Raw genomic sequence first — 24,957 nt, forward strand, 5'->3', positions numbered from 1 at the left:
ACTTTCTAGGTGGTGGTATTTGTTTATAGTGGTGGTTTAACTCATGGACACTCTACCACAGAGCTACACTCCCCAGGCCTTTTAATTTTTGAAACGGTCTTGCTTAGTGGCCCAGGCTGGCCTCCAACTTGCAATCCTCTTGCCTCAGCCTCTGAGTTGCTGGGTTTACAATTGTGCACCACTGTATCCAGCTGTCTCTCTAGTTTTTAGTGGAATGACCAGTGGTAAAGCCTTTCCCCCATGTTTCAAGAGGAGTGGAGATGTGCTGACTTCCAAGAATCTTCCATACCCACATCCCCTTCTAAGAAGGGCCAGCTTCAGTGGGCCAGACCAGAGGCAAGTACTCAACTAAAGACTGGCTGGTCTATTGAAGGGCTCACAGCCTATCAGGTCCTGGATTTGGAGTAACCATGACCAGATGAATTAGTGACATTCTCTCTCGTACAGAGAGTGGTTGGCAGTAGGCCCCAATCCAAAACCACTCCTAAGGTGGCAGTCAGGAGGTCAGTGGAGTGGAAGTCATGAGCAAGCGGATGCCACAAGGAGGGCTGCCTGGTCAGGTATAAGTTCTGGGGGAGCAGGGATCTGGGTCCTTGTTAGGTGTCCTGAGCATCTACAATAGTGTCTGTACCTGGTAGGCCATAAATGTGCTTAAATTAATGGATGGCAAACAGAAGCCAGAAGAGGTAGGGATGGTGGAATAACCGTAATGCAGATCACAGGGCAAGGAACAGCAGATGCTGACTGCTAAGAGGATGATGCCACCTAGGGAGGAGACAGTGTCACCTAGGAGGGGATGAGGTCACCTAGGGAGGAGATGTAATCTCACAGCACTAGAAGGCTCAGAACCTACAAGATGTTCCAGAGCTTGAGGAGGCCTGCCTGTGACAGGGACAGGCATGAGCAGTAGGAACATGAGATGACGAGGATAATTCTGAAGAAGGGCTCACTGTGCCGACCCCCACATGCTTTCTTTTCTAAGAAGTAATTCACCTGCATCCCTGCCTGGCTTACATAGACAGGATATGTTACATTCCCCAGCAAACTACCTGTTATCTGCAGGAAAATGAGAGTCCAAAATAATATTGATAAGAGGAACCCAAATTTCCCTGAAGGAGGAGACCCTTACAGAGACCAGATCCTGGAATTTACGGAGGTAAGGATAATTCCCCCTAACCATAAAATCTGTAAGAACAGATTCCAATTAGAACCAGTCAGCATGGGCCAAAGAGACCTAGAGTGGTCATGTCAGTGGGAACTTGAAAGTTTGATATCATCCTGTCAGTTACCAGACAAGAGGTAGACCTGGGTAGGACTCTCTGGAAACTTCTCTGGGATCCCAAATAAAACTAGAGTGAACCCTGTTCCATGAGAGCATCTACTTTTCCCCTTCCCATTCCTGCTAATAAACTCATTGACTATTACTCTGAGCAACATGTCTGAAATCTTTCTGACTTGATGACAGGAATCAGCATTGAAGTGGGGTCTTGGTGCTACCTGTTTCCTGTGAGGCCCAATTCTCCAACAGCTGGAGAAGAGCTGAGTCTGGTCCTCACTTGCTGACAGTATCCCATGAGCCCTGTGACTCAGGGCAGCCTGAACCTGATTCTGGCCTCTGCAACCTAGCCTGAGGTAGAACCCCAGACCAGCAGAAGACCTGAAGGAGGGATTTAATAGGTTTCTCTGCAACACAAATGGGAGAAATCCTGTTTCTCTAAAGGAATCAGAAGTATGTTCAGGAAGGGGCCCAATAGATGGCACTCAGAGGAGAAAATGTAGACACAGGTTGAGGGTGGGCTTCTAGAGATAGAAGAACCTGGCAAGGGAAAAGATGTGAGCAGCCCCCAGAGGCTGGGATGCAGAGAGTTGGCATGTTGCCAGAGACCAGGGAACACAGATAGGAGTGCTGAGCTGGGAAATGAGACCCATACGTGACAGAGAGGCTCAGAATAGGTTATACAAAAAGCAGAGAAAGCCTTGAAAAAGGCCGCTGGAGTAGAGAGCCAGAGAACTGAAACTCCAGGGAGAAAATAAGCAGAAAATGATGCACAGGGATAGGGAAGAGGGAGGGCAGCAGACAGTAAGCTTATTCCCAGAAAAATACTCATGCCAAGGCCCATGCTCCATGCTGATCTATATGTTGAAAAAGAGCCAGAGATGAAATGCATATGGCACTCTGGCAGTAGGGCAGGACAGGAGGGAATTTTGCAAGACACAATTTTAGAAGTAAACTCCTCAGGACCCTAACTGGATATGGAGGGTTGAAGCTATAAGCCTGAGTGAAGGAAAGCATCCTGACAGGCATGAAAGAGACCAGGAAGATACCTTCAGGTAGCAGAAGGAAAGGATGTAGCTGAACCAGGGAAAGAAGAAACCAGAATGAGAGAGAACTTCAAAGTCAAGGGCAGAGGCTGTGACCAGGACTCAGAGGCTGGAGCGGATCTTCCAGGTATGGCCACGACTTAAGAGAGAGGACACCTGCAGGGGAGTGGAGAAGGCCTCAAAACAGGAGAGGACCACGGTGCCAGTAGCTGGGCTCAGTTGCTTGTGAGAATGTGGGAAGGAAAAAGAAGGCAAGGAGGGAAGGAGGAGCTTACACTTTTGGGTTAGTGTAATACCCCTATGGTTTTTTTTAATTAGTTATTGATGGACCTTTATTCATTTATTTATTTATATGTGGTGCTGAGAATCGAACCCAGTGCCTCACACATGCTAGGCAAGTGTGCCACCACTGAGCCACAACCCCAGCCCACCGCTATGGTTAATCATCTGCTCACTGAGTAGAACAGAAACTCCACGAGGGCGGGGACACTGAATCAAGAGTGTCTTATATTCTGGGGTACCTACTGCTTAGTGTCCCACAGGAGACCCTAGTGGACACAGGATGAAACCTCCCATTCCTTCCACCCTCACCAAGGTCACCAGCCTGCCCCAGATGCTGACTCAGGTGCGTACCTTCTTCACACGAAGGGCTGTGATCACATGACTCTCATCGTACTCCCTTTTGGAACGAACATCTGGAAAGAAAAGGGTTTAACTCAGAACCGAATTTACAGAGGAACACAGGACCAGACTATCTACAGTACATACTTTGTCATCAACATACTTTGGCAAGTCAGGTGATAGTTACTATCTGTTTAAAATCTGAGGTATATAGTTTCATTACTCTGGGCTGTCACCTCGTGACCCCCAGTCCTATTACATTCACACCCACACATCCCCTTATGGGACAATAAGACTTCCTATTTCTGATTTAGATGGAGTTTTCTCTGGGTCTAGAAAAGGAGGACTAGGAGCCAGGCACACAAGTTCAAGATCGGCCTGGGAAACTTGGTGAGACCTTGTCTCAAAGTAATTTGTGTATCTGTGTGGTACTCAAGATTTAACCCAGGTGTACTCCAACACTGAGCCACAACCCAGACCTTTTTATTTTTAACTTTGAGACAGGATCATTACAGGCACTTGCTACTACACTTGGAAAAATTCAAAACAACAGCAGCAACAAAAAATGAAAAGGGCAGGAGATGTAGCTTAACTTAGCTTGCTTAGCATGCATGAGGCCTGGGGTTCTATTCCCAGAAATGCAAAGGGAAAAAAAAAGGTCGGGGGAAGCAGTAGGGGAGAAATCAAAGTGAAAGCGAGCTCACACTAAGTGCCCCACTGAGTTTAGACCCAAACTCAGGCTAGAACCTATGAGTTGAGGCCCTTATAATGCCATGTTAGGATATAAGGGGAGATATTGATCTTCCTTATAGTTGGGAGGAACATGAAATAGGAATTGAGCCTTACATTAAAGACTTAAAAGATCTCTGTCTACAAGAAACTGAATCAGGTCTGTTTTGTGCATAGAAACTATGGCAAATGTGCCCATTTTGTTTCAGGCAAGTAATCCCTGGGGTCTAACTGTGGGAGAGACTTTTCATTTAGAATGAGCTGGTCCCGGGGCTGGGGCTGGGGCTCAGCGGTAGAGCACTTGCCTAGCACATGTGAGGCGCTGGGTTCGATCCTCAGCACCACATAAAAAATAAATGTATAAATAAAATAAAGATATCATGTCCAACTATAACTAAAAAAATAATAATAATAAAAAAAGAATGAGCTGGTCCCAGTGGTGCAGGCCGGTAATCCCAAGATTTAGGAGGCTGAAGCAGAAGGATCACAAGTTCAAAGCCAGCCTCAGCAATTTAGCAAGGCCCCAAGCAATTTAGTAAGACCCTGTGTGAAAATAAAAATAAAGGACTGAGAATATAGCTCAGTGGTAAAGCACCCCTAGGTTCAATCCCAACCCCACCCCCCAAAAAAAAACTGGTTCAAGACCATTGAAATTTCGAGGTCAGGAACAATCACAAAACCTTTCTGTGGGGTCACCTTCACAACTGCTATGGAAAGATGAATGAACAAAATTTTTTAAAAAACACATGGTTATGGAGAGAGAAAAACCTAGAAAGCCAACTCAATATGGAGGGAAAAGAACAAAGCCAGAGAACTGACATTATTCAACCTCTCTAGGCACTTACAGCTACATTGATCAAAGCAGTATGGTATTGGAAAAGAACAGAGAAATAGATCCATGGAACGGAACAGAATCCAGAAAGTGATCAACAGAACCTGTGAAGGAATGAAGGCAAGACATCAGAGACGATGGCATTTTCAACAAATAATGCTGGAATGATTGGACATTCATAAGCAAAAAAAAAATTAATCAAGATACAGACCTTACATTCTTCACTAAAACTAACTCAAGAGATCACAGACCCAAGTGTAAAATGAAAAGCAGTGAAACTCCTAGGAGATACCACAGCAGAATATCTAGATACGCTGGGGTCTGGTGTTGACTTTTGGGATACAATACCAAAGCCTCAATCCACAAGAGAAATCGCTGATGAGCTGGGCTTTGTTTAAATTTAAAACTTGAGCTCTGCAGAAGATACTGTCAAGAGAATGAGAAGGGTCTGGAGATGCAGCTCAGTGGCAGAGTGCTTGCCCGGCATGGGTAAGGCCCTGGGTTCCAACCCTGCATTACAGGAAAAAAAAAAGGAGGAGGAGGTGAAGAAAGAGGAAGAAGGAGGAGGAGGAGGAAGAGAAGAATGAAGATGGAGGAGGAGGAGGAAAAAGGAGGAGCAAAGAGGAGGAGGAAGAGGAAAAAGAGGAGAAGGAAGAGGTGGAGAAAGATGAATGAGGAGGAGGAGAAGGAAGAGAAAGAAAAGAAGACATAGTCTGGGAAGACATATTTGCAAAATACATACCTGATACAGTACTATTTTCTTATGCACAAACCATTAAAATTCAACAGTGAGAAAATAACTAATTAAAAATGGACAAAAGATACGAACAGACTTCTCACCAAAGAAAACATACAGATGGCAAGCAAGCATATGAAAAAATGCTCAACATCTAACCTAATTAGGGAATTGCAAATTGAAATGATGGGAGCACTTACACCTATTGGGATGGCCCAAATCCAGAACACTGACAAATACCAAATGCTGGTGAGGATGTAGAACAGGAATTCTCACTCATTGCTGTTGGAAATGCAAAAATGATAAAGCCACTTTGTAAGAAATTTGGCAGTTTCTAGCAAGATTAAACAAGCTGTTTGCGGCAATTGTGTTCCTTGGTATTTGCCCAAATGGGTTGAAACCTTGTGTCTACACACAAACGTTCATAGCAGCTTTATTCACAATGGCACAAACTTGAAAACTACCAGAATGTCCTTTAGTAGGTGAGTGAACAAGCTGTGATATACTCTGAATATGGAATATTATTTAGCTCTAAGAAAGAGGCTATCAAACTATAAAAGGGCATGATTGCCAGGAGTTAAGAGGGAAGTAATAGAGATTGAACTCAGGGGTACTTTGCCATTGGGCTTAAACTCAGCCCTTCTTATTTTTTTTAGGTTGAGACAGGGTCTCACTCAATTGCTGATGCTGGCCTGGAACTTGTGATCCTCCTTCCTCCACCTACCTCGTAGTGGGGATCACAGGCATGTACCACTTAGCAGCTTCTTGCTTTATTTTGATTCACATCACCACACCTGGCTGATGTGCTGCTGCATAAATTTTAGAAAATCCTAGGAAGTTAATATACTAAACCAAGAGACATTTCAGGCTGCTAGTTTACGTCTTTAACTGAAAGGCCATGATAGCATAATAGCACTGCTTTGTCCAGCTTTTCCTGTGTTTCACGTTAATTTTTAGTTCCTTATTAAGATTTGTCAACTGAGTCTACACTTAATGGCAAATTACTTGAAGAGTTTGCCTTCCTTAAAGTTTTAGCACTTAAAAATTATTTTAGAGATGAGAAGAGACATTTAAAGAAAAAAATATAAGAAAAAGTCTTATAAAATCCAGGTATCACTTCCTCAGTTTGAACCACTATCTCTTATTTGTGTATGTCAATCATCATGAAAGTGGTGATTTGAATGGGCTCTTTAAAAAATCAGTGCTTTAATTGCTTAAGATGTTGCATATCATGGGGTTTTTTTTGTTTGTTTTGCTTTGTGGTGCTGGGGATTGAACCTAGGACCTTAGTGCATGCAAGGCAAGCACTCTACCAACTGAGCTATGTCCCCAGCCCATGTTATGTGGTTTTTTTTTTTTTAATATTTATTTTTTTAGTTCTCGGCGGACACAACATCCTTGTTTGTATGTGGTGCTGAGGATCGAACCCGGGCCGCACGCATGCCAGGCGAGCGCGCTACCGCTTGAGCCACATCCCCAGCCCCATGTTTTGTGTTTTTAATCTATGCAGTTCAGTATTTCTAGAATGGTGTTTGTGTCCAACAGTTAAAACTTGACAGATACATATGAATTTTTATTTTGGTATCTTTAGAAGGATGCTTTAGGCTTGTGAAAGGGCAGTTTTTCTTTCCTACAATTGTCTTTTTTGCAGACTTAATTACTGTGTGTGAGTTTTTGAACAAATGACAGATACAGGTTCAATACACTGGTTTTCATTTCTTACATCTGTCAGAATCTGTATGTCATAAGTTATTTACTTTGAATGGATGTAGCAAAATTCATAGCTCTGTTTTGATCTTCCAATAAATAACACAGCTTCTATATTGAGTAGATTTTAATCTCAAATACTAATCCTCAGTAATACTAATACTAATTTTGGGGTGGGGGGGCCTATTTTGGTGTATACATTTTCTATATTGGGGAGGAGGCTGGAGCTGAAACTGGGTTGACCTACCACTAAGTTATATTCTCAGTCCTTTTTAACTTTTTGGGGGGTGGGTAGAGACAGGGTCTCACTAAATTGCCCAGGCTGGCTTGAACTTGGGATTCTCCTGCTTCAGTGTCCAGAGTCACTATGATTTACAGATATGTACCACCTGCTGGCACACCTATTTTCTAAAAGTACTGTGATAAATCATATTTCAGAAGAATCTTTTTCCATAAAGGATTGTTAAACAGTCAGGGACCCCCATGAAGAATAGGATCCCATAAGATTAAGCAAATAAAACCTCAGAAAGGAATGAGACAAACGAATTAGCTCTCAGCCTTAAGAAGTTAGCAGACAAACCAGAAATTTAGGAGTTAACAAGTGAAACCATCTTCAAGTCCGTGGAATTGAGATAATGCATTTGGAGTTGGGAGGTTGAGAAATCTGCTGACCTTCTGAAACTATGTGGTCTGCAGAAATAACAAAATGGCCAGAGGTGGACAGATGAGGTCACTAAATCAGAACCATTGAGGCAGGACAAGAGGGTACCATGTTCTGGAAACAATAGCAGGGGCTTTACCAGAGAAGGAGCAGCTCCAGGTGGTGAGAGGCCAACGCATGCATAATCATCACTAGTTCACCTTGACCTTTTAGCACAGTCAGATTCTTACCCTAGGTGGGGACTTCAGGTGGTCATGAGACATGCCACACATGGAGCATGAGGAAGAGCACAGGCACAACTAGAGTCCCACTTCTACACATAATGACATCAAGAGACCCAGTTCCAGGGCTGGGGTTGTGGCTCAGTGGTAGAGCGCTTGCCTAGCATGTATGAGGCACTAGGTTCAATTCTCAGCACCGCATATAAATAAATAAAATAAAGGTTCATCAATAACTAAAAGAGAGAGAGAGAGAGAGAGAGAGAGAGAGAGAGAGAGAGAGATATGCAGTTCCAGCCCATCAGGTAGATGACATAAAAACTATACACTTCTGTCCTTTGCTCGAGCCACCCTGACCCTCTTAGAGCTGTCTTGGTTCTGGCTTAAGCAGAAGCTAGTATCTTCTAATACTAAATTCTTGGCTGGGGTGCATTCCTTTTCACCATCTTTGTTTTTTTGGAAAAACAGAAAAGAACGTCTCTGGGAAAACAAGAGAACCCATGTCCTTTGCTCTGTCTTCCAGGGGCTGACAATGACTTTGGAGTTTTTAGAAAGGGAAATGAGGGCAAGGGTTAAAGGGGATTGCATTAAACTTTTTTTCTTTTTGTGATACAAGAGATTGAACCCAGGACCTTGCAGATGCTAGGTAAGTGCTATCACTGAGCTACATGCCCAACCACTTTTTATTTTGAGACAGAACTAACTAAATTGCTGAGGCTGGCCTCAAACTTGCAATCCTCCTGCCTCAGCCTCCCGAATTTTTGGGATTATAGGCATGCTCCACCATGCCCATCTTGTCCACCTCTTTGAGCATGCAATATATAAAAAAGAATGATCTCCAACTAAGGATGCTCAGGACTGTGCTCACATACATGGACAGTCTCTCCAGTATTACCATGCATACGTTTCCATAACAAAAGCAAAAGGAATAAAAGCAAGCTTTGTTAGGTATCCCCAGTGCTCTCCTTACTTGTACAAGTAATAAACCTTCCTTCATTCTTTCATCTCCTGGTTGGGCGTATGGGTTTACACTCCTCAAGAGCAAAACCACTGTGTTCAGTGACTAGCTGGCATACTAGCTGCAACTTCCCATGAATTGGATGAAAAAGGCTGATAAAATCTAAGTATAGTTCAGATTTGGGATGGGGGGTGATAGGGATTGAACCCAGGACCCGGGGCGTGCTTGGCAAGCGCTGTACCACTTAGATACACCCCCACCCCCAGTCCAGATTCTTTTTTTTAATATTTATTTTTTAGTTGTAGTTGGACACAATACCTTTATTTTATTTATTTTATGTGGTGCTGAGGATCGAACCCAGAGCCTCGCACATGCTAGGCGAAGCACTCTATTACTGAGCCAGAACCCCAGCCCCCCAAGTCCAGATTCTTAAAAACACACTAAGAGATCTCTACAATCTGCTGCTAGATAGCCTGTTTCTACAAGTCAGTCTTCAAAGGCACTGCAGCTACCCTGGCACTCTACGGGGCACTTGGTATGACAAAGCGTTGAGTACTCCCAAACATCTCTGTATATTCTTTGTCCAGTTGACAAAGAATCTGAAAGGATCTGACATAGAATCTTTGGCAATTCTTGATGATAGCAGTTACTCATTGCAGTAAAATAAAGTATAATCCCAAGAGGGAATCTTGGACAATTCTGAACTCCCTGTTTACTCTGAACACTTTATGTTCCCTTTATTTCCCTCTGTCCGGTGGCCTCTTTTGAGTCAGGTTTTGGATTTTGGCAGCACAACATGGAAGATTTATGTCTTTATACAAGTTACAAATCAAGTACAAACTTTCTAACAACTAGTTTTAATTTTATGAATGCATTTTTACAACTACTATATATAATTATAATACCTAATGAAAACAAACTAATATGAGTGTATTTCTATAACCAATTAGGTACTTACAGAAAAAGCTCCCCTCTCAATCAATTATGCTCTTGTACACCATCAATTAGAAAATAACATTGGAAAATAATAAAAAGCATTAACACAAATGGATGTGTATATAGAAGATTCCCATCTAAAACTATATCCAAAAGTAAATTCCAGATGGATTAATGTCTTAAATTGGAAAAGCAAAACTCTCAAAAGAAAAAAAGAAAAGGAGCTGGGGATGTGGCTCAAACGGTAGCGCGCTCGCCTGGCATGCGTGCGGCCCGGGTTCGATCCTCAGCACCATATACAAAAAAAAAAAAAAAGATGTTGTGTCCACCAATAACTAAAAAATAAAATATGAAAAAAAAATACAGTAATCAAAACATTATGACACCAGCTTTCAAATCAAACATATGGACCAATGGGACACAACAGAAAGCCCCAAACTAAATCCATTTGTTTATAGTCAGCTGACCTTGGACAATGGTGCCAGAGATATACAACAGGGAGGAAATATACAGTTTCTTCCATAAGTGGTGCTGGGAAAACTGGATATCCACATGCTAAATAATGAAATTAGACTCTTATACCATATTTTACAAAATCAACTCAAAATAAATTGAAGACTTAAATGTTAGGTCTGAAACATGAACAACTAGAAGAAAGTACTTGACATTGATCTCCCCCAAATAAATTAGAACTACAAATGATCCAGCAATCCCATTCTGAGTACATATCTAAAAGTCATTTAATCTGTTTTTCAGAGAGACACCTGTACTTCCACTGCTACATTATTTACAACAGTCAAAATACAAAAACAGGGCTGGGGTGTAGCTCAGTGGTAGAGGGCTTGCCTAGCATGCATAAGGCCCTGGGGTCAAGGCCCACACAACCCAGAGGAATCTCAAACATGATGATGGCCACAAACAGCCAAACACAAAGGAGAAAATGCTATCTGATAATATTCACATAAAATCCAGAAGCCAGAAGAAACTTAGCTAGAAGCATCTATGCTTAGGTGAGATCACAAAGAAAAACAAGCAGTTCTGGGCAGATTACTTCTGGAGGAGAGGAACAGAGTAGCAGTTGGGAGGGTCCGGTGGGCCTGTTGGAGCCCATCCTCTAGCCCTTGTTCCATGAGTGTTTGCTTTGTGATAAATCAGAAAACTCAATTTTTTTATGATAATACTTGTATGTGTTACATTTCACAAGTAAAAAAATCCAAGAAACACTAAAGACTGGGAAAAGGTATTTGTAACATGTGTAAACAACTAGCATCCAGTAAAGGACTAGCAACCAGAGTATATAAAGAACTCCTACAAATCAATATGAAAAACAAAAAATGACCCAATAGAAAAATGGAGAAATATGAATAGGTACTTCACAGAAGGGGAAGTCACGGTGGTCAATAAACAAAAATATTCAATCTTGTTAACAACTATAAAAATGAAATTAAAACAAGGAAAACCTATACCTATCAGATTACAAAAAAAAGGCTGGTTGGGCACAGGGGAACACACCTGTAATCCTGATAACTAGGGAAACTGAGACAGGAGGATTGCAAGTTTGAGGCAACTTAACAAGAGTTTCTCAAAATCAGTGAAAAAGACTGGGGATGTAGCTACTGGTAGAGTGCCCCTGGGTTCAATCCCCACTCTGGGGGTGGAGAATGATGTTTCTTACGCTGTAGATGGGAGTGCAAACTGATGCAAGCCCTCTGGAGGACAATTTGACAGTGTGGTAGAGCTGAATTTCCAACTTAGTGATTCCTTTCCTGTGTATATACCTGAAGAAACTACCTTACACAGAAATACGGAAAAACACACAAGCTTGCCCACTGCAAAATGCCTTTAACAGGAAGACACACAAGCAACACATTGCGTGGACAGCGAATGGAAATAAATTTCAACTGACAGTTAAAATTAGTTAACTGGGTATTCCCAGAGACATGGGAGAAATGCTCAAAAATATACTTTTTTGGGGGAGGGGTACTGGGGATTGAACCCAGGGGTGCTTATGCACTAAGCCATATCCTCAGCCCGTTTTTATTTTGAGACAGAGTCTCACTAAGTTGTTTACAGAGTTTCAAGTTGCTGAGGTTGGTCTCGAACTTGCGATCCTCCTGCCTCAGCCTCCTGAGTCACTGGGATTACAGGTGTGCCACTGTGCCTGGCTCAAAAATATACTTTTAGGGCTTGGGATATAGCTCAGTTGGTAGAGTGCTTCCTTCCCATGCACAAGGCCAAGGATTCAATCAATCCCCAGCACCACACACACACACACACACACACACACATTTATACACATACACACTTCATTTATTTATTTAGTCTTTAAAATATGCTGACTTTAATTCTTTTGGATAAATACCAAGGAGTGGTGTAGCTTGATCATGAGTTAGATTTATTTTTAGATGTTTATTTGTATGGGGTGTTGAGATTTGAACCCAGTGCGTCACACATGCCAGGCAAGCACTCTATCACTGAGCCACAACCCCAGCCCCTTATTTTTAGATTTTTGAGGAACCTAAATACTGACTTCCATAGTGGCTTTCCTGATTTATGTTCCTACAAACCACATATAAGAGTTCCTTTCTTCATGCATCTGCATTCTAACTGGAGAAAAATGGAATCTCATTTGGTTTTGATTTGCATTTCCCTGATGGCCAAAGATGTTGAAGATTTTTTTCATGTATTTGTTGGCCATTTGTACTTCTTTTGAGCAGTATCTATTCAGTTCACATGTCCTTTCATTGGTTGGATTATTTGGTTTTTAGATGTTGAGTTTTGGGAACTCTTTATATATTCTGGATATTTGTCCGCTGTTGGAATGGTAACTAAAGAATATTTTCTCTCATTCTGTCAGTTGTCTCTTCATTTTAAAATTATTTAACTTGCTGTGAAGAAGGTTTTAAATTACAGGCCAGCTCATTTATTCTTTCTCTTATTTCACATTATAGAGATTTAATTCAGGAAGTTTTTGCCTGTGCCTGTATGTTGGAGTATTTCCCCTACATTTTCTTCCAACAGTTGGAAAGTTTTTGGTCTTATAGTTAGGTCTTTGGTCTAGTTTGAGTTTACTTTTGTACAGAATGAGAGAAATTGAGTTTCATACTTCTATATAGGGATATTCAGGGTTCCTAACACCACTTGTTAAAGAGACTGTTTTTTCTCCAAGGTATGTTTTTTTGGCACATTATCAAGACTCACATGAGTATATCTGTGTGGGTTTGTCTCTGCGTCTTCTAGTCTGTTCCACTGGTTCACATGTCAGCTTTTTGCTAGTATGGTTCTATTTTAGTTATTATGACTTTGTAGTATAACTTGAAATTGCAATCCCTCCATATTGGCTTTAGGCTTGCTATATACAGTCTTTATGATATTGAGGTAAGTTACTTCTATTCCTAGTTTTTTTTTTCCCCCGGGTTTTTATTATGAAGCATTGCTGAATTTCATTGAAGGCTTTTTCTGCATCTGTTGAAATGATCATGTGATTCTATTCATGTGGTGTATTACATTTATTGATTTGTGTATGTTGACCCATCCTTGCATCCATGGAATGCAATAAACCTGATAATGGTGTATAATCTTTTTAATGTACACTTTTAATTTGCTAATATTTTATTTAGGATTTTTGCATGTATGGTCTACAGTTTTTTTTCCTTGAAATATCTTTATCCAGTTTTGGTATGAGGGTGATATGGGCTTCATAGAATGAGTTTAAAAGTACATCTTCCCTTTCAGTTTCATGGAATAATTTGAGGAGTATTGGCATACATACTTTAAAAAAAAAAAAAAAAAGGTTGCAGCTGGACACAGTGGCGCAGGCTGTAATCCCAGCAGCACAGGAGGCTGAAGCAGGAGGATCACAAATTCAAAGCCAGCAAAAAGCAAGGCGCTAAGCAACCCAGTGAGACCCTGTCTCTAAATAAAATACAAAATAGGGCTGGGGATGTGGCTCAGTAGTCAATCCCCAGTGCCAAAAAAAAAAAAAGTTGCAGATGATTATATATAATGGCATATTTAAATATCTGGCATAATTATATTTATATATCCTATATTATATTACAATATTTAGTATACTTAAGCACTTAAACCACACATTATTTTGTGAAAATACAGAAGCCATCATTGCTAGTGAGGGAAATGAATGTGGTCAGGATGAGGTACCAAAGAGGGGCACATCTGTATCTACCATGTTTTGTTTACTAGATTAAATCTGAGTGGTGGGCACAAGGGTGTTTCTTAGTACTACTACATTTGCTATGTTTAAAATATTTCACTAAAACAAAAAGAGGACTAGAAAAAGTCTTCTGGAAACTTCTAGATCCAAATTAGGATGATTTCCAAGTCCCACAGAGCCAATAAGCCAAACCACTTTTCAAAGTCTTTGATGTGGGACACCATTCTTCACATTTGCTGTTGTCCGTGGGTTGTATATGTACTCACCCAATAAACAGAGATAGTTGGGTTCAGTTAATCTGGACAGTTTTGTAACCTGATTCAAGATGTTGTAAAGTTCTGTTGGCTCACAAAAAACCAAATCAGCCATCCTATTGGGAAGAATCAATAATGCACAAGTTTAATATATCTCTTTTTATTTAAGAAAAATGACCATAAAGATACTGAATTAAATTTTCTTAACATCCCTTCAAACTTAATATAAGTCATCCGGAAGCCTTTGAAAATTGGAAGTGAAATATGTGCAGAGGAGACTAATATATGGAACCCCATAGAGCTGCAAGATACCAGGTCGGCTGCATAACAGCCGTCAATCAGTTCATCCGTTCACTTAGCCAACCACAGACCACGCACTGAAAACAACCAGGATAAATAAGACTGACCCTTGCAGAGGGCCTAAGCCCAAGAAGGAGGAGCACCACAAGAGAATAAGCATGTACTGTTACAATGGGGTTTCTCACCTAGTCAGGAACCAGATAAGGGCTGTCTAAGGATGTGACTGCTAAGCTGAGGCAGGACACTGGGCGAGGTGGAGAAGGGAGAAGGTGAAGAAGAAATATTCTGTTAGGAGCAGGAATGAGCTCAATACCTGAGAAAGTTAAAGGAGTCTGTTTGGCTACAGCTGGAGAGTGTAGGGGATAACCTGGGGAGCCCTGCAGACTGTGTCAGGGGTCATGACAGTGCTGGATGGAGAGGCTGATGGGTACAGAGGTGGGCTCTGGTGCCTGAGGGCAGGGGCTGCTCTTGGGACACCGATTCCTGGGCACATCTAATTCTGGAAGGGTTGGACCTCTCCAGCAACTTCTTGTAGGAAGCTTCCTTTTAGAAAGGGAGGCAGAGTAGAACCCCTGGAGGCAGCAAAGAGAGGTTGGGGGGAGTGGAGTCCAGAGGTAACCTGGTTCAAAACAGACTCCATTTCAGAGTGGCCAGGGCAGCGTTCCTCAGCGACTTCAGTCCTCCAGGTCAAGTTCAGCCTCCACACGAATCTGCACACAAACATCCTCTTGTCCCTCTCTCATCTCTGCCCTCCTTTCCTTTACTTCCTCACCCCCAGGAATGTCAAGGTCTCAGGTTGGAATCCTGGCTGTGCCACTTCCCATCAGCTGCCTGACCTTGAAGAGTAGTTACTCTGTGCCTCAGTTTCTACCTCTGTAAAATGGGGGCAATAAGAGTGTTCCCCTTCTGTAAAACGAGCACAACAGTCCCTGCCTGCTGCCTGTGGATTCAGGAAGCTAGCCAGGGAAGGTATTCTGAGCAGGGAGAAAATGCTCTGTAAGCACTGACTGTTGACGCAGGTTTCTCCTCTGGAGCTTCTAACCCCAAACCACAGAAGCCGGTCTCATCAAGGTCACTGACAGTGTCCCTCTTGCCTAAGCCCTTAATAACCCACCATGTAACAGTGAGTGTTTTTCCTTCCCCAAGCACCCACTTCTCCCAGGACACCATACTCTCTAAGCTTTTCTACTTCCTCTCAAGACTGTTCCTTTTCAGTCTTTGTCAAGGGTTTCCCTCTTCATGTAAGGATGCCCCTGGGCAGGGTCGTCTTTTTTCTTCCCCATCTATACACTCATTCTAGGTCACGTTTTCTAAACATTGGCATCCTTGACATTTGGGCTAGGTAACTTGCTGTGGAAGGGAGGGCTGGCCTGGGCATTGTAGTAGTTTAGCAGCATCCCTGGCCTCCACACAGTAGAGGCCAGTAGCAACATCCAAAGATGTTGACTACTGTAAGATACTGATTTGGCACTGGGTCCCAGACAGGCACAGTGGCTCAGCCTGAGGCAGGAGGATCACAAGTTCAAAGCCAGCCTCAGCAACTTAGCAAGGCCCTAAGCAAATTAGCAAGACCCTGTTTCAAAATTTAAAAATTTCAAAAGGGCTGGGGATGAGGCTCAGTGGTTAAGCACCTTTGGGTTCATCCCCACTACCAAAAAAAAAAGAAAAGAAAAAAAAAAAAAGTCCCAGACATTGCCAAGTGTACCCTAGAAGGATGATGCAATATTGCTTCTAGTTGACAGCCATTAATCTAAGACTGAGTCTCAGTGATTCATTTGGTACCTTCAACACCTCTTATATAACAACAACTCCCACATTTTACCCTCTCTCAGCCCCCTCACTCCAGACTCTACCTGGATACCTGATGGGCATCTCAAACATAATGTGGCCAAATAGAACTTATTATGTACACACGCCCATACCTCCAATACCTGCTTATCTCTTAGCCTTCAAGAAAAAGCACCATCATGCTCCAAATCGTTTCAGCCCAACTGCTGAGTCCCTCTTTCCCTTCCCCATTCCATCCTCTCTCTGAGCTCTCCCTCCCACATGGATTCCAAGCCACCTGCTCCTCTCCATTGCTCCTGATGACGCATGGCTGCCCAGCTGGGCTCTCCGTGTCTGCTTTCTCCCTAGTCCACTCCTCACATGGAAGTCAGGGCCATCTTTTCAAACTACAAGAGTCCTTGTCTTCACCTCACCTGCAGACATCTGAAGATACAGTGCTCATTTGTATGAGGAGAGCTCTGAGCCCATGGTTCATAAGAACAGAGACCTGCCCATCTTGTCCATTGGTGTATCTTCCCTCAGTGCCCAGGATTTATCTATCACAAAGCAGTGCTCAATAAGCATGTGTGGAATGGACATTGCTACTTACATTACACACATGGGGCCAGTTTGTCCTGCCCCCATGTTTTCCCCATATAGATTCCTTAAAGGACCTCTTCACTCCCACCACCCCCAGTCAGGTGCCAGGTCCTCTGTCTCTGAAAGCCCTGTCCCTGGGCCATCCTAGGGAATAGAAAGTACAGAAGAGAGGGGATGGGGTCTAAACCTCCATCCTCATTGAGCCAATCTAAAAGCTGGCCCCTTTGAAAAATCCATCTCCTCACTGAGTAGCCAAGGAGCAGTTTCTGAGCACCAGATAAAACCCCAGCCTCGGGGCATCTCTTCCTTCAAACACCTCTCCTTCCCAAAGGGGGCACTCTCTGGTGAAGAAACAAATGCCCTTTAGCAGCTGGCAAGGCTGCAGGGGAGGTGGAATCAGTCCCCAAACCTAACAGCACATTTCTGAAAGGATAAGCAACCCTGGGGGCAGAGATCAGGGGCAGATCCCTGGGTTGAGAAATGAGTGCTACCATCCCTTCCAGCACTCCTCCAAACTCCAGAGTTTAGATGTTCTTGGATCCACCATTTGGGCCCAAAGTATATCCGGATGTCATGCTTTTATTTAAAACATTCAAGCAATATGCTTTTTGTCCAAAGCATTTTCCTTAGTGGATGCCACTAGCCAATTTAAATTGATTTTCCATATTTCACAATTGACCAATTCCAGTTTTTTTCTACTTTCAATTTTGATAAATCAAACTTATTTTCCCCCCAAGATCAAATATTTTCCATGTGAATCTTACTATGAATATTTTTTCCTTAATTTTCATCATATCAAATTGAATTTTCTGGGAGCCTCCAGTCACTGTGAATTTCATTGATATTACATCTACCAAGTCTCATTTTCTTGGTGGCCTATCCAAAACAGTGGGGTCAAAATGGCAAGTTTAAGAGGTCCCTTTAATTCTGGACTTTTCTATGGGGGGTTACTGGGAATTGAGCCCAGGGCACTTTACCACTGAGGTACATTCCTAGCCCTTACTTTTTGAGGCAGGGTCTCACTAAGTTGCTGAGGCTGGCTTCTACCTCCTGCCTCAACCTCCCAAGTCTCTGGCACACAGGTGTGTACCACTGCATCCAGGTATGCTAGGCTCTTTCAGAAAGCTCTTCATAAGATACTTGCAGGACATTTAGCATGATTGTCCTTGCATGGGGGATGGTCAGAGGGAACATCTTTTGGTGATCCACATTGATGGGGCTAAGAAAGATGGATCTTCCCATCTTTGCCCCCATTTTTTCCCCATATAGATTCCTTAAAGGACCTCTTCACTCCCATCTGTGTGAAATCCACACAGCTCTCTGGATGACCAGCAAAGCCACTTACTCTTTGTCAGGATGGAGGGTACCATTGTCAGCTTTGTCTCTGTACTTGGACATCATCCAGTAGGAAGGTCCAGCACCCTCTTTATTATAACCCAGCCTGACCTTCAAACTAGGGGCTTATGTGTGGCCCTCTTCCAGCCAGCAGCTGGTTGTGAGCTCACCTTCAGTGATAGCACACATCTGCATTTGAAGAAAACAGACAACCAGAAAGGGACATTTCCTTAGGGGTTGCCAGAGCCTGAGACTGGGACAAAGAGCCAGCCAGATAGAACCCTTCCCTGCCTCCCTGGGTCTACCCAAAGCCCAGGGCGTGATATTCTGACTGTTAGAGGTTACACCTGACCATAGGCTTCTCACAGGAGGTCTAGGACACTGAACACTTGGTCTGGTATTTAGTTGCCAAGCTACTCCAAGCCCCCAGACAGTCCAGATGGACACAATTGATGGGAGTTTGCTTCTGGTGGAGAAGAGGGATGTTGTTGATGTTCCTGGAAAAGCCAGACCACAAGAGTCATTTTGGGGCTCCTGGCTCAGGCTGAACAGGGACCGGTAGAGATATGATTCAGAGTCCACAGCCAGCCCCACGGTGCCCTGGTTCCCTGTGGAAAACTCAGGCTGTGCCAGGATGACCAAGTCTCATACCCAGTGCTGGCATCAATGCCCAAACCTGAAAATGGAGGCAGAAACATACTGGCAAGGTAGAGGAACCCCCTGGAGAACAGACGCACACTGCCAACACTGGGCCTGATGTACAGCGGGGGCTCAGGAAGCAGAAGTTCCTGGACACCTACCTTCCCTCTCCTTTCAGCTTCCTCTAGGAGCCTCTGATAGCTACAAGTCCACCAGAGACTCTCAGGCCAAATACTGAATCAGGAGTTGGTCAAGTCTATAAGCTGAGGAGCCTGGGGTATTTCCTGGGGGTCAGGATCTTAAGGGAACCGGTGTGGCCTGACACATTCTATGTGGCCTGAACCATCACAAGAATTGCTGGATGAGCCAGGCATGGTGGCACACATCTTTAATCCCTGCTACTCGGAAGCTGAGCAAGAAAACAGCAAGTTTGAGGCCAGCCTCTGCAACTGAGGTTCACGTCTCAAAATTTTGAAAAGTGTTGGGGATGTAGCTCAGTGGTAGAGCACCCCTGGCTTTAAAGCCCAGTACTACATAAACACACGCACAAATGGCACAGTCCCACAACAGCACCCCCAAAACTGCAGTGGCTGTGGAAGAAATCCGCATCTCAGTTCAGAGGGGCACCAGATCCCACTGGCATAGATGAAAGGAAGAGAGAGGAGCAGGATGAGGCCTTAGGAAGACTTTGCCTTAGTCATCGCCACTGTCTATATTTTGAGGGGAACAAGTATGGAGTAGAGGCCTAAACCCAGTCACCTATATCCCTACCCCATCTCAGAGCTTCAGATCACTATCATTTCCCCAAATCTACGCCTACCATACCACCAAGAGGTGACTTAGTGGTCCTCTGTCAGAGGAAGGAGATGAAAAAAAATGTAATAGTCTCCCAAAGACCATGTCTGGGCTTACATCCTCCTCCTCCTCCTCTCACTCCAGGGCCTGCTTCTCCTCTGCTCTTTGATTGAGTTTAGGCCCCACCTTCCGCTTGATACAGGTCCTTGACCCTAACCAGGCTCTGATATCAGTTCTGCTCTCACTTCCCCCACTTCAGACTCGGATCTGTCTCCATTAGTGACTCTCAGCTCCGGGAGCTCCTTGCCGGCAGCTTCTTGCCATCTCTGCAGTGACCAGTCCACTACCTCCTAGCTGTCTTACCACAACGGAGCCTGGAGAGCCAAACCCCTGGACTACTTCTGAGTTCCAAGTGACATTAAAGCTGAAGTTTTAAAATATGTCCCTAATTGCCAATATCCCAGAGCATGAAGAGAAAAATAAAACTCCTGTAAAAGATAGAATGATGACCAGCTTTCTAACTCTTCATTTTAGTTCTAGAGATCCGAAAGGAATGATCTTGGGTTGAAGATCATATATGTGTGCACCCAATCCCCAAATCTCACACACGATTGTGATCTTAGCCCACTAAACAGTCAATACATGCAGGTGTACAGGGTCGGATGAGGAGGATGCCAGTGTATTTGTATATTTTTACATACAATGAACAGGCAAAATGAATCTATGGTAATAGAAACCAGGAAATAGCTATCTTGGAGACTGGTGGAAAGGAGCATGAGGAGCATGTATTTTCAGAAAGGAGCATGTATTTTCAGAAAATAGTTTATTGTTTGCTTGGGGGGCATTACAAGGGTAAAAATTGTTAAAACTAAGCAGAACATTTAAGACCTGTATATACTTTATTGAATGTAAACTGAACATCAATAAAAACTGAGCTCCTCATGTAGATGCACATGTTTATGTTCTGGAACATGAACATGCAGATGTGTGGATGCAAGGCTGTGTATGTTCTTGACCTTGGTGTCTGGAGCAAGTCCACGAGGACCAGTGCGCGCGCACGCGCGCGCGCACACACACACACACACACACTGAGAACTTCAGTTTGGCCCTCAAGGCCACTAGAGAGCTAATCCCTTTCTGGTCTTTCCTCCTATGCCAGCATTTCCCCAGCGGCTGCATCTGTTGTGCAAACCTTCTTATCCTTGCTCAGTCCTCACCCGGCTCATTTTCCACCTGTTGCCTGGGAAGATTAAGGCCACTGGGTATGAACTGCCCTCCCTTATCCACTGCTTTCTAGGTGCCCTTCTGTGTTTTCTCCCAGTCACAGAGATAAGCATCCTCTTATCTCATCCTGTCCACCTAATACCTCCCCCTCATTTTTTCTTTCCAGCATCTCAAAGTTCTTGTCTTGTTCACACCTTCCTCAGATTTCAAATACTGACCAGTCTTACACAAGTTTTGGCTTTCTTGGAACAATCTGTGAAACCAGAAGAAAGCCCTAGAATAGCTCAGCCTTGCCCACTAAAGCTTGTACAGGCACAGAGGGCAACGTTGGCCCCATGGCTGGAAAAATTGGAGGCAGGGTAGCTGGTAGCAAAGCAGAAGCAGCAGTAGAAGTGGCCTGAATCCCCAGAAGCTGTTGAGGCAAAGGGTATGGATCCCAGATGTGAGTCAGGCAGGAGATAAGGCCAATAAGGAGCTACCCTACAGGGACTTAGCCTACAAGCATCACCTAAAGGGACAATGGATCAATATCAAGCAGTGGAGGATTCCAGAAACCAAGGGCTGAGAGGTACTAAAAGCAACAAGATTGAGACATGACCACATAGGTCAGGGGATCTGAAGGTTAAGACCGACCCGCAAAAGCACTGCATGGGAGGCAGCCCGGAACTCCCATCAACCTCAGAAGAACTAATGACAAAGGGAACTTTCTTGCTTCATCTCCACTTACAACACCACTCTGCCCACACCAGATGTGTCATAAGCCACGTCTACCTGGGGTGGAGTGGAGGAGTGAGGAAGCAAGAAACAGAAGTTGAGAACCTTCCTCCCCAAATGCAGGAGCCTATAGAAAGCTCGAGAAGGGAAGGGACAATCTTTAACTTTTAATTCAGCTCAGTTTTGATTATTAATGTGAATGGAACATTAAGCTATTGAAACATCTGTCTTGGTAGCTAGATGTAATGCAAGCAAAGATTTAAAGAGTGGGGGTGAAGACATAACACTGCCTTTGATCACAATCTGTACTGGGGATTGAACTCAGGTGCACTCAACCACTGAGCCACATCCCCAGCCCTATTTTGTATTTTATTTAGAGACATGGTCTCACTGAGGCTTAGGGCCTTGCCAAGTTGCTCAGGCTGGCTTTGAATTCACGGTCCTCATGCCTCAGCCTCCTGAATTGCTGGGATTACAGGTGTGTGCTACCACACCCAGCCTCATTCTGCTTCTCGACTGCAGATGACTCTGCACATTCAATGTTAGTTACTAATGCAAAGCATCAACAACGGTGTCTGCCATAAAGTCAGCAGTTACTACAGCAGGAGTTAAGACTGAATAATAATCTTGGGGTTTAGAGTGAGGCAGACTGGAGCTGAACTGGAGGGTTTCTCAACAGTTGTCTCAGATGGCCCAGGTAGAGGATTTCGGAGGTAGGAAGTTCCTCCTTCATGGAGATGCTGACATGACAAAATGTGGAGAAGACTGAGCCCAGATGTGGCAGTGAGCCTGAGAACCTGAGCTCCATTTCTTTTTCATGGCCTCAACTCTACAGGGGATGGCTTCACCCTGGTTTCTTGAGTTTCAACCCCATATTTCCTCTTGGAGTCCATTTCTTCATTTTTTTTTTTTTTTTTTTTTTAAGATGACCAGGCTAGTCTCAGACTTGGTGGCTCAACTGATCCTACCTCAGCCTCCCGAGTGCTAGGACTACAGGTATATGCCACCCGTGGATAATTCTATATGGACAACTCACCATCACTCCGAATTCAGCCCATCTACAATGAAATTCTTTTTCCAGCCAGTGCTCCTTCCACCAACCCCCAACTTCCCTCTAACATACATACTTCTCAGCCCAATTCTCCACATTCCTTTCATTCCTGACCTGATGAATAAACTCTTATCCACTCTGCCCCAGACCTCTCCCAATGGCCCCATCTCTCCATTTCTATGGCCACTGCCATCACTCATATCTTTACCATCTCATAGGATAGTATCCTAAAGAATCTTCCTGCCCTCCACTTTTTAAAAAAATATATATATTTTTAGTTGTAGTTGGACACAATATCTTTATTTTTATATGGTGCTGAGGATTGAAACCATGTTCAAGTACATGTTAGGCGAGCGCTCTACTGCTGAGCCACAACCCCAGCCCCCCCTCCACTTTTTTTCCCATTGGAATTCTTAGCATGTGAGGGCAATCTAATCTCTCCCACAGTTCTGGTGGAAGGAAAAAAAAAAAAACTTTTGATAGACATGCTTCATCTAAAAATCATTCAGTTCTCCCAAAGTTAACTGAGGCCTGCTCTCAGACCAGTCATGTGTTGGGACAATAATGACAAATGATTTGGGGGATTTTGTTTTTTGTAGTTCTGGGAATTTAACCCAGTAGTGCTCAACCCCTGAGCCACATCCCCAGCCCTCTTTATTTTTTGAGACAGGATCTGAGTTGCCAAAGCTGGCCTCAAATTCATGATCCTTCTTCCCCAGGCTCAAGAAGCTGGGATTACAGGCCTATGCCACCACTCCTGGCTCAATAGGCTCAATAGACAGATGAAAGACACAGTTCCCAACCCCAAGGTGATCTCATTTCTAGTGGCAAGATAGAGAGTAAATAATTACCAGAGAACACAGTGATAAGATCAAAGATACTGCCTGCTCTCAAGTCTCCACTCCAACAGAAACTGTCTGTCCCCCTGAACACAGGATCATGCTTTCCTTCTTTCAGTTTTCCCACTGGGCTCTTTTTTCCCTCCTTCTCCTTGTCTATCCACTTCCCATAGTTAAAAGCCCAGCTCCAGCACTTCTTTGAGACTGATTCCCAGGCAAGGGAACTCTCCCTCCTCTGGGGTTGAACATTCCAATAGAGTACTGCCTCCTTTTCTGGCATATCTCATGTTAGACGGCTTATCTTCTGGAAGGTCCTCTTATACAGCCCACCCCAATTCTGGGTTAGCTGCACCTTCAGTGTTCCCACAGCACTGCATAAATTCTCCTACTATTGCCCAAATTGCTGCTTGTGATTGACCTATCTCTTCCACTATTGAACCCCTTGAAGACAGAAAAACTTATGATCTTGTTCTTAGGTGAATGTCCAACACCTGTCCAAGTCCAACACCAAACCCACACATCTAAATAGTTCACCAAATAACCGGAGAAAGGAAAGAGTAAGGCAGCCCTCATGAACTCCTTCGTGTTACTATGTTCTGATTCTCAACCACTGTCCCCAAGCAGACTCAGTCATTAGCCCACTTTACATTTCTCTATTAAGGCAGCAATCTGTGGCACACGTACCTGCCCCACTTGACTCTAACTTTTTGAGGGCCAAGACCATGCCTGAGACATCTCTGCATGCCCAGAAAGTAGAAATGATTGTGTATGTTGGGGGGGGGGGTGAACCTTATAATTTTAAAATGACAATTCCTTGTGAGCAGGAACCCTAGCTCTGCTTTCTGTTTGGGTAAACAGCAAATCCACATAAGCTCGGGTTATCTTAATTGTAAAGAAGAAAACAGTGGGACTGTGTCCACAGCACTGCGGGTTGGATGACTGTGCTAGTCTTTGTGTCCACTTCCTCTGCAACACAGGACTGTGGTCCTCGAACAGCACAGGGAGCTGCGGTCAGTACTAAGGTTCGCTACTATTCGTAGCAGAGTCCGTGAAGTTTTGTTACTTGTAAGGTAAGGACCTGTGCAATCTGAGGGCAGGTGCACGGAGGTGAACTGATGCCCACTCCGCCTCGGGACTCTCGGTCTCCCCGCCCCTCCCCTCCCCGTTTTGCCTCGCTCACAGCCCCCTCCCGTCTCGCTCCAGGGTCAGGAGGGGTAGATCGGTGGAGGTCGGGGACTCGGGTCCGGGACACACTCCGCCTGACCTGCTGCGCCACCGCGCCCAGGCTGGCTGTCGGGGCCTGTGTGGAGCCCCACCTGGAAAACGGCTCCTCTAAGGCGCTCCCAGCGTGAGCCCGTCCTCTTCCACCTCTCGGGAGCGGACTCCCCCTCCCACTCCAACCGCGGCTCCCCCACTGCCCACGCGGGCCCTGAGTCGCAGCAAGGCACAGCGAAACACCACAGAGTTGCCAGGGTCGGCCCCCAGCTTTCCTCCCCGCAGCCCGGAAATGATCGCGATATCGCGAGATCCCGGAGGTGGGCGGGG

General features: G+C 44.1%; 1 protein-coding gene across 4 annotated transcripts in view; it reads right to left on the bottom strand.

Annotated features, from left to right (window-relative positions):
- Positions 1-24,885, bottom strand: part of Styxl1 (serine/threonine/tyrosine interacting like 1) — a 49,220-nt gene extending 24,335 nt beyond the window's left edge. For 2 of the 4 annotated variants that reach the window (XM_071605512.1, XM_071605511.1), the window contains exons 1-3: positions 24,729-24,885; positions 14,161-14,264; positions 2,956-3,017 (exon numbers count right to left, since the gene is read on the bottom strand). In XM_071605512.1, the coding sequence (XP_071461613.1) occupies positions 2,956-3,017; positions 14,161-14,263 (165 nt within the window). In that variant the 5' untranslated portion in view covers position 14,264; positions 24,729-24,885. Of the gene's footprint in view, positions 1-2,955; positions 3,018-14,160; positions 14,265-24,676 lie in introns of all 4 variants that reach the window. The other 2 variants (XM_027952860.2, XM_071605513.1) reach the window with 2 other exon arrangements.
- Positions 24,886-24,957: the final 72 nt, after the last annotated feature.

This window comes from Marmota flaviventris, chromosome 19, assembly GCF_047511675.1.
Source record: "Marmota flaviventris isolate mMarFla1 chromosome 19, mMarFla1.hap1, whole genome shotgun sequence".
Classification (NCBI taxonomy): domain Eukaryota; kingdom Metazoa; phylum Chordata; class Mammalia; order Rodentia; family Sciuridae; genus Marmota; species Marmota flaviventris.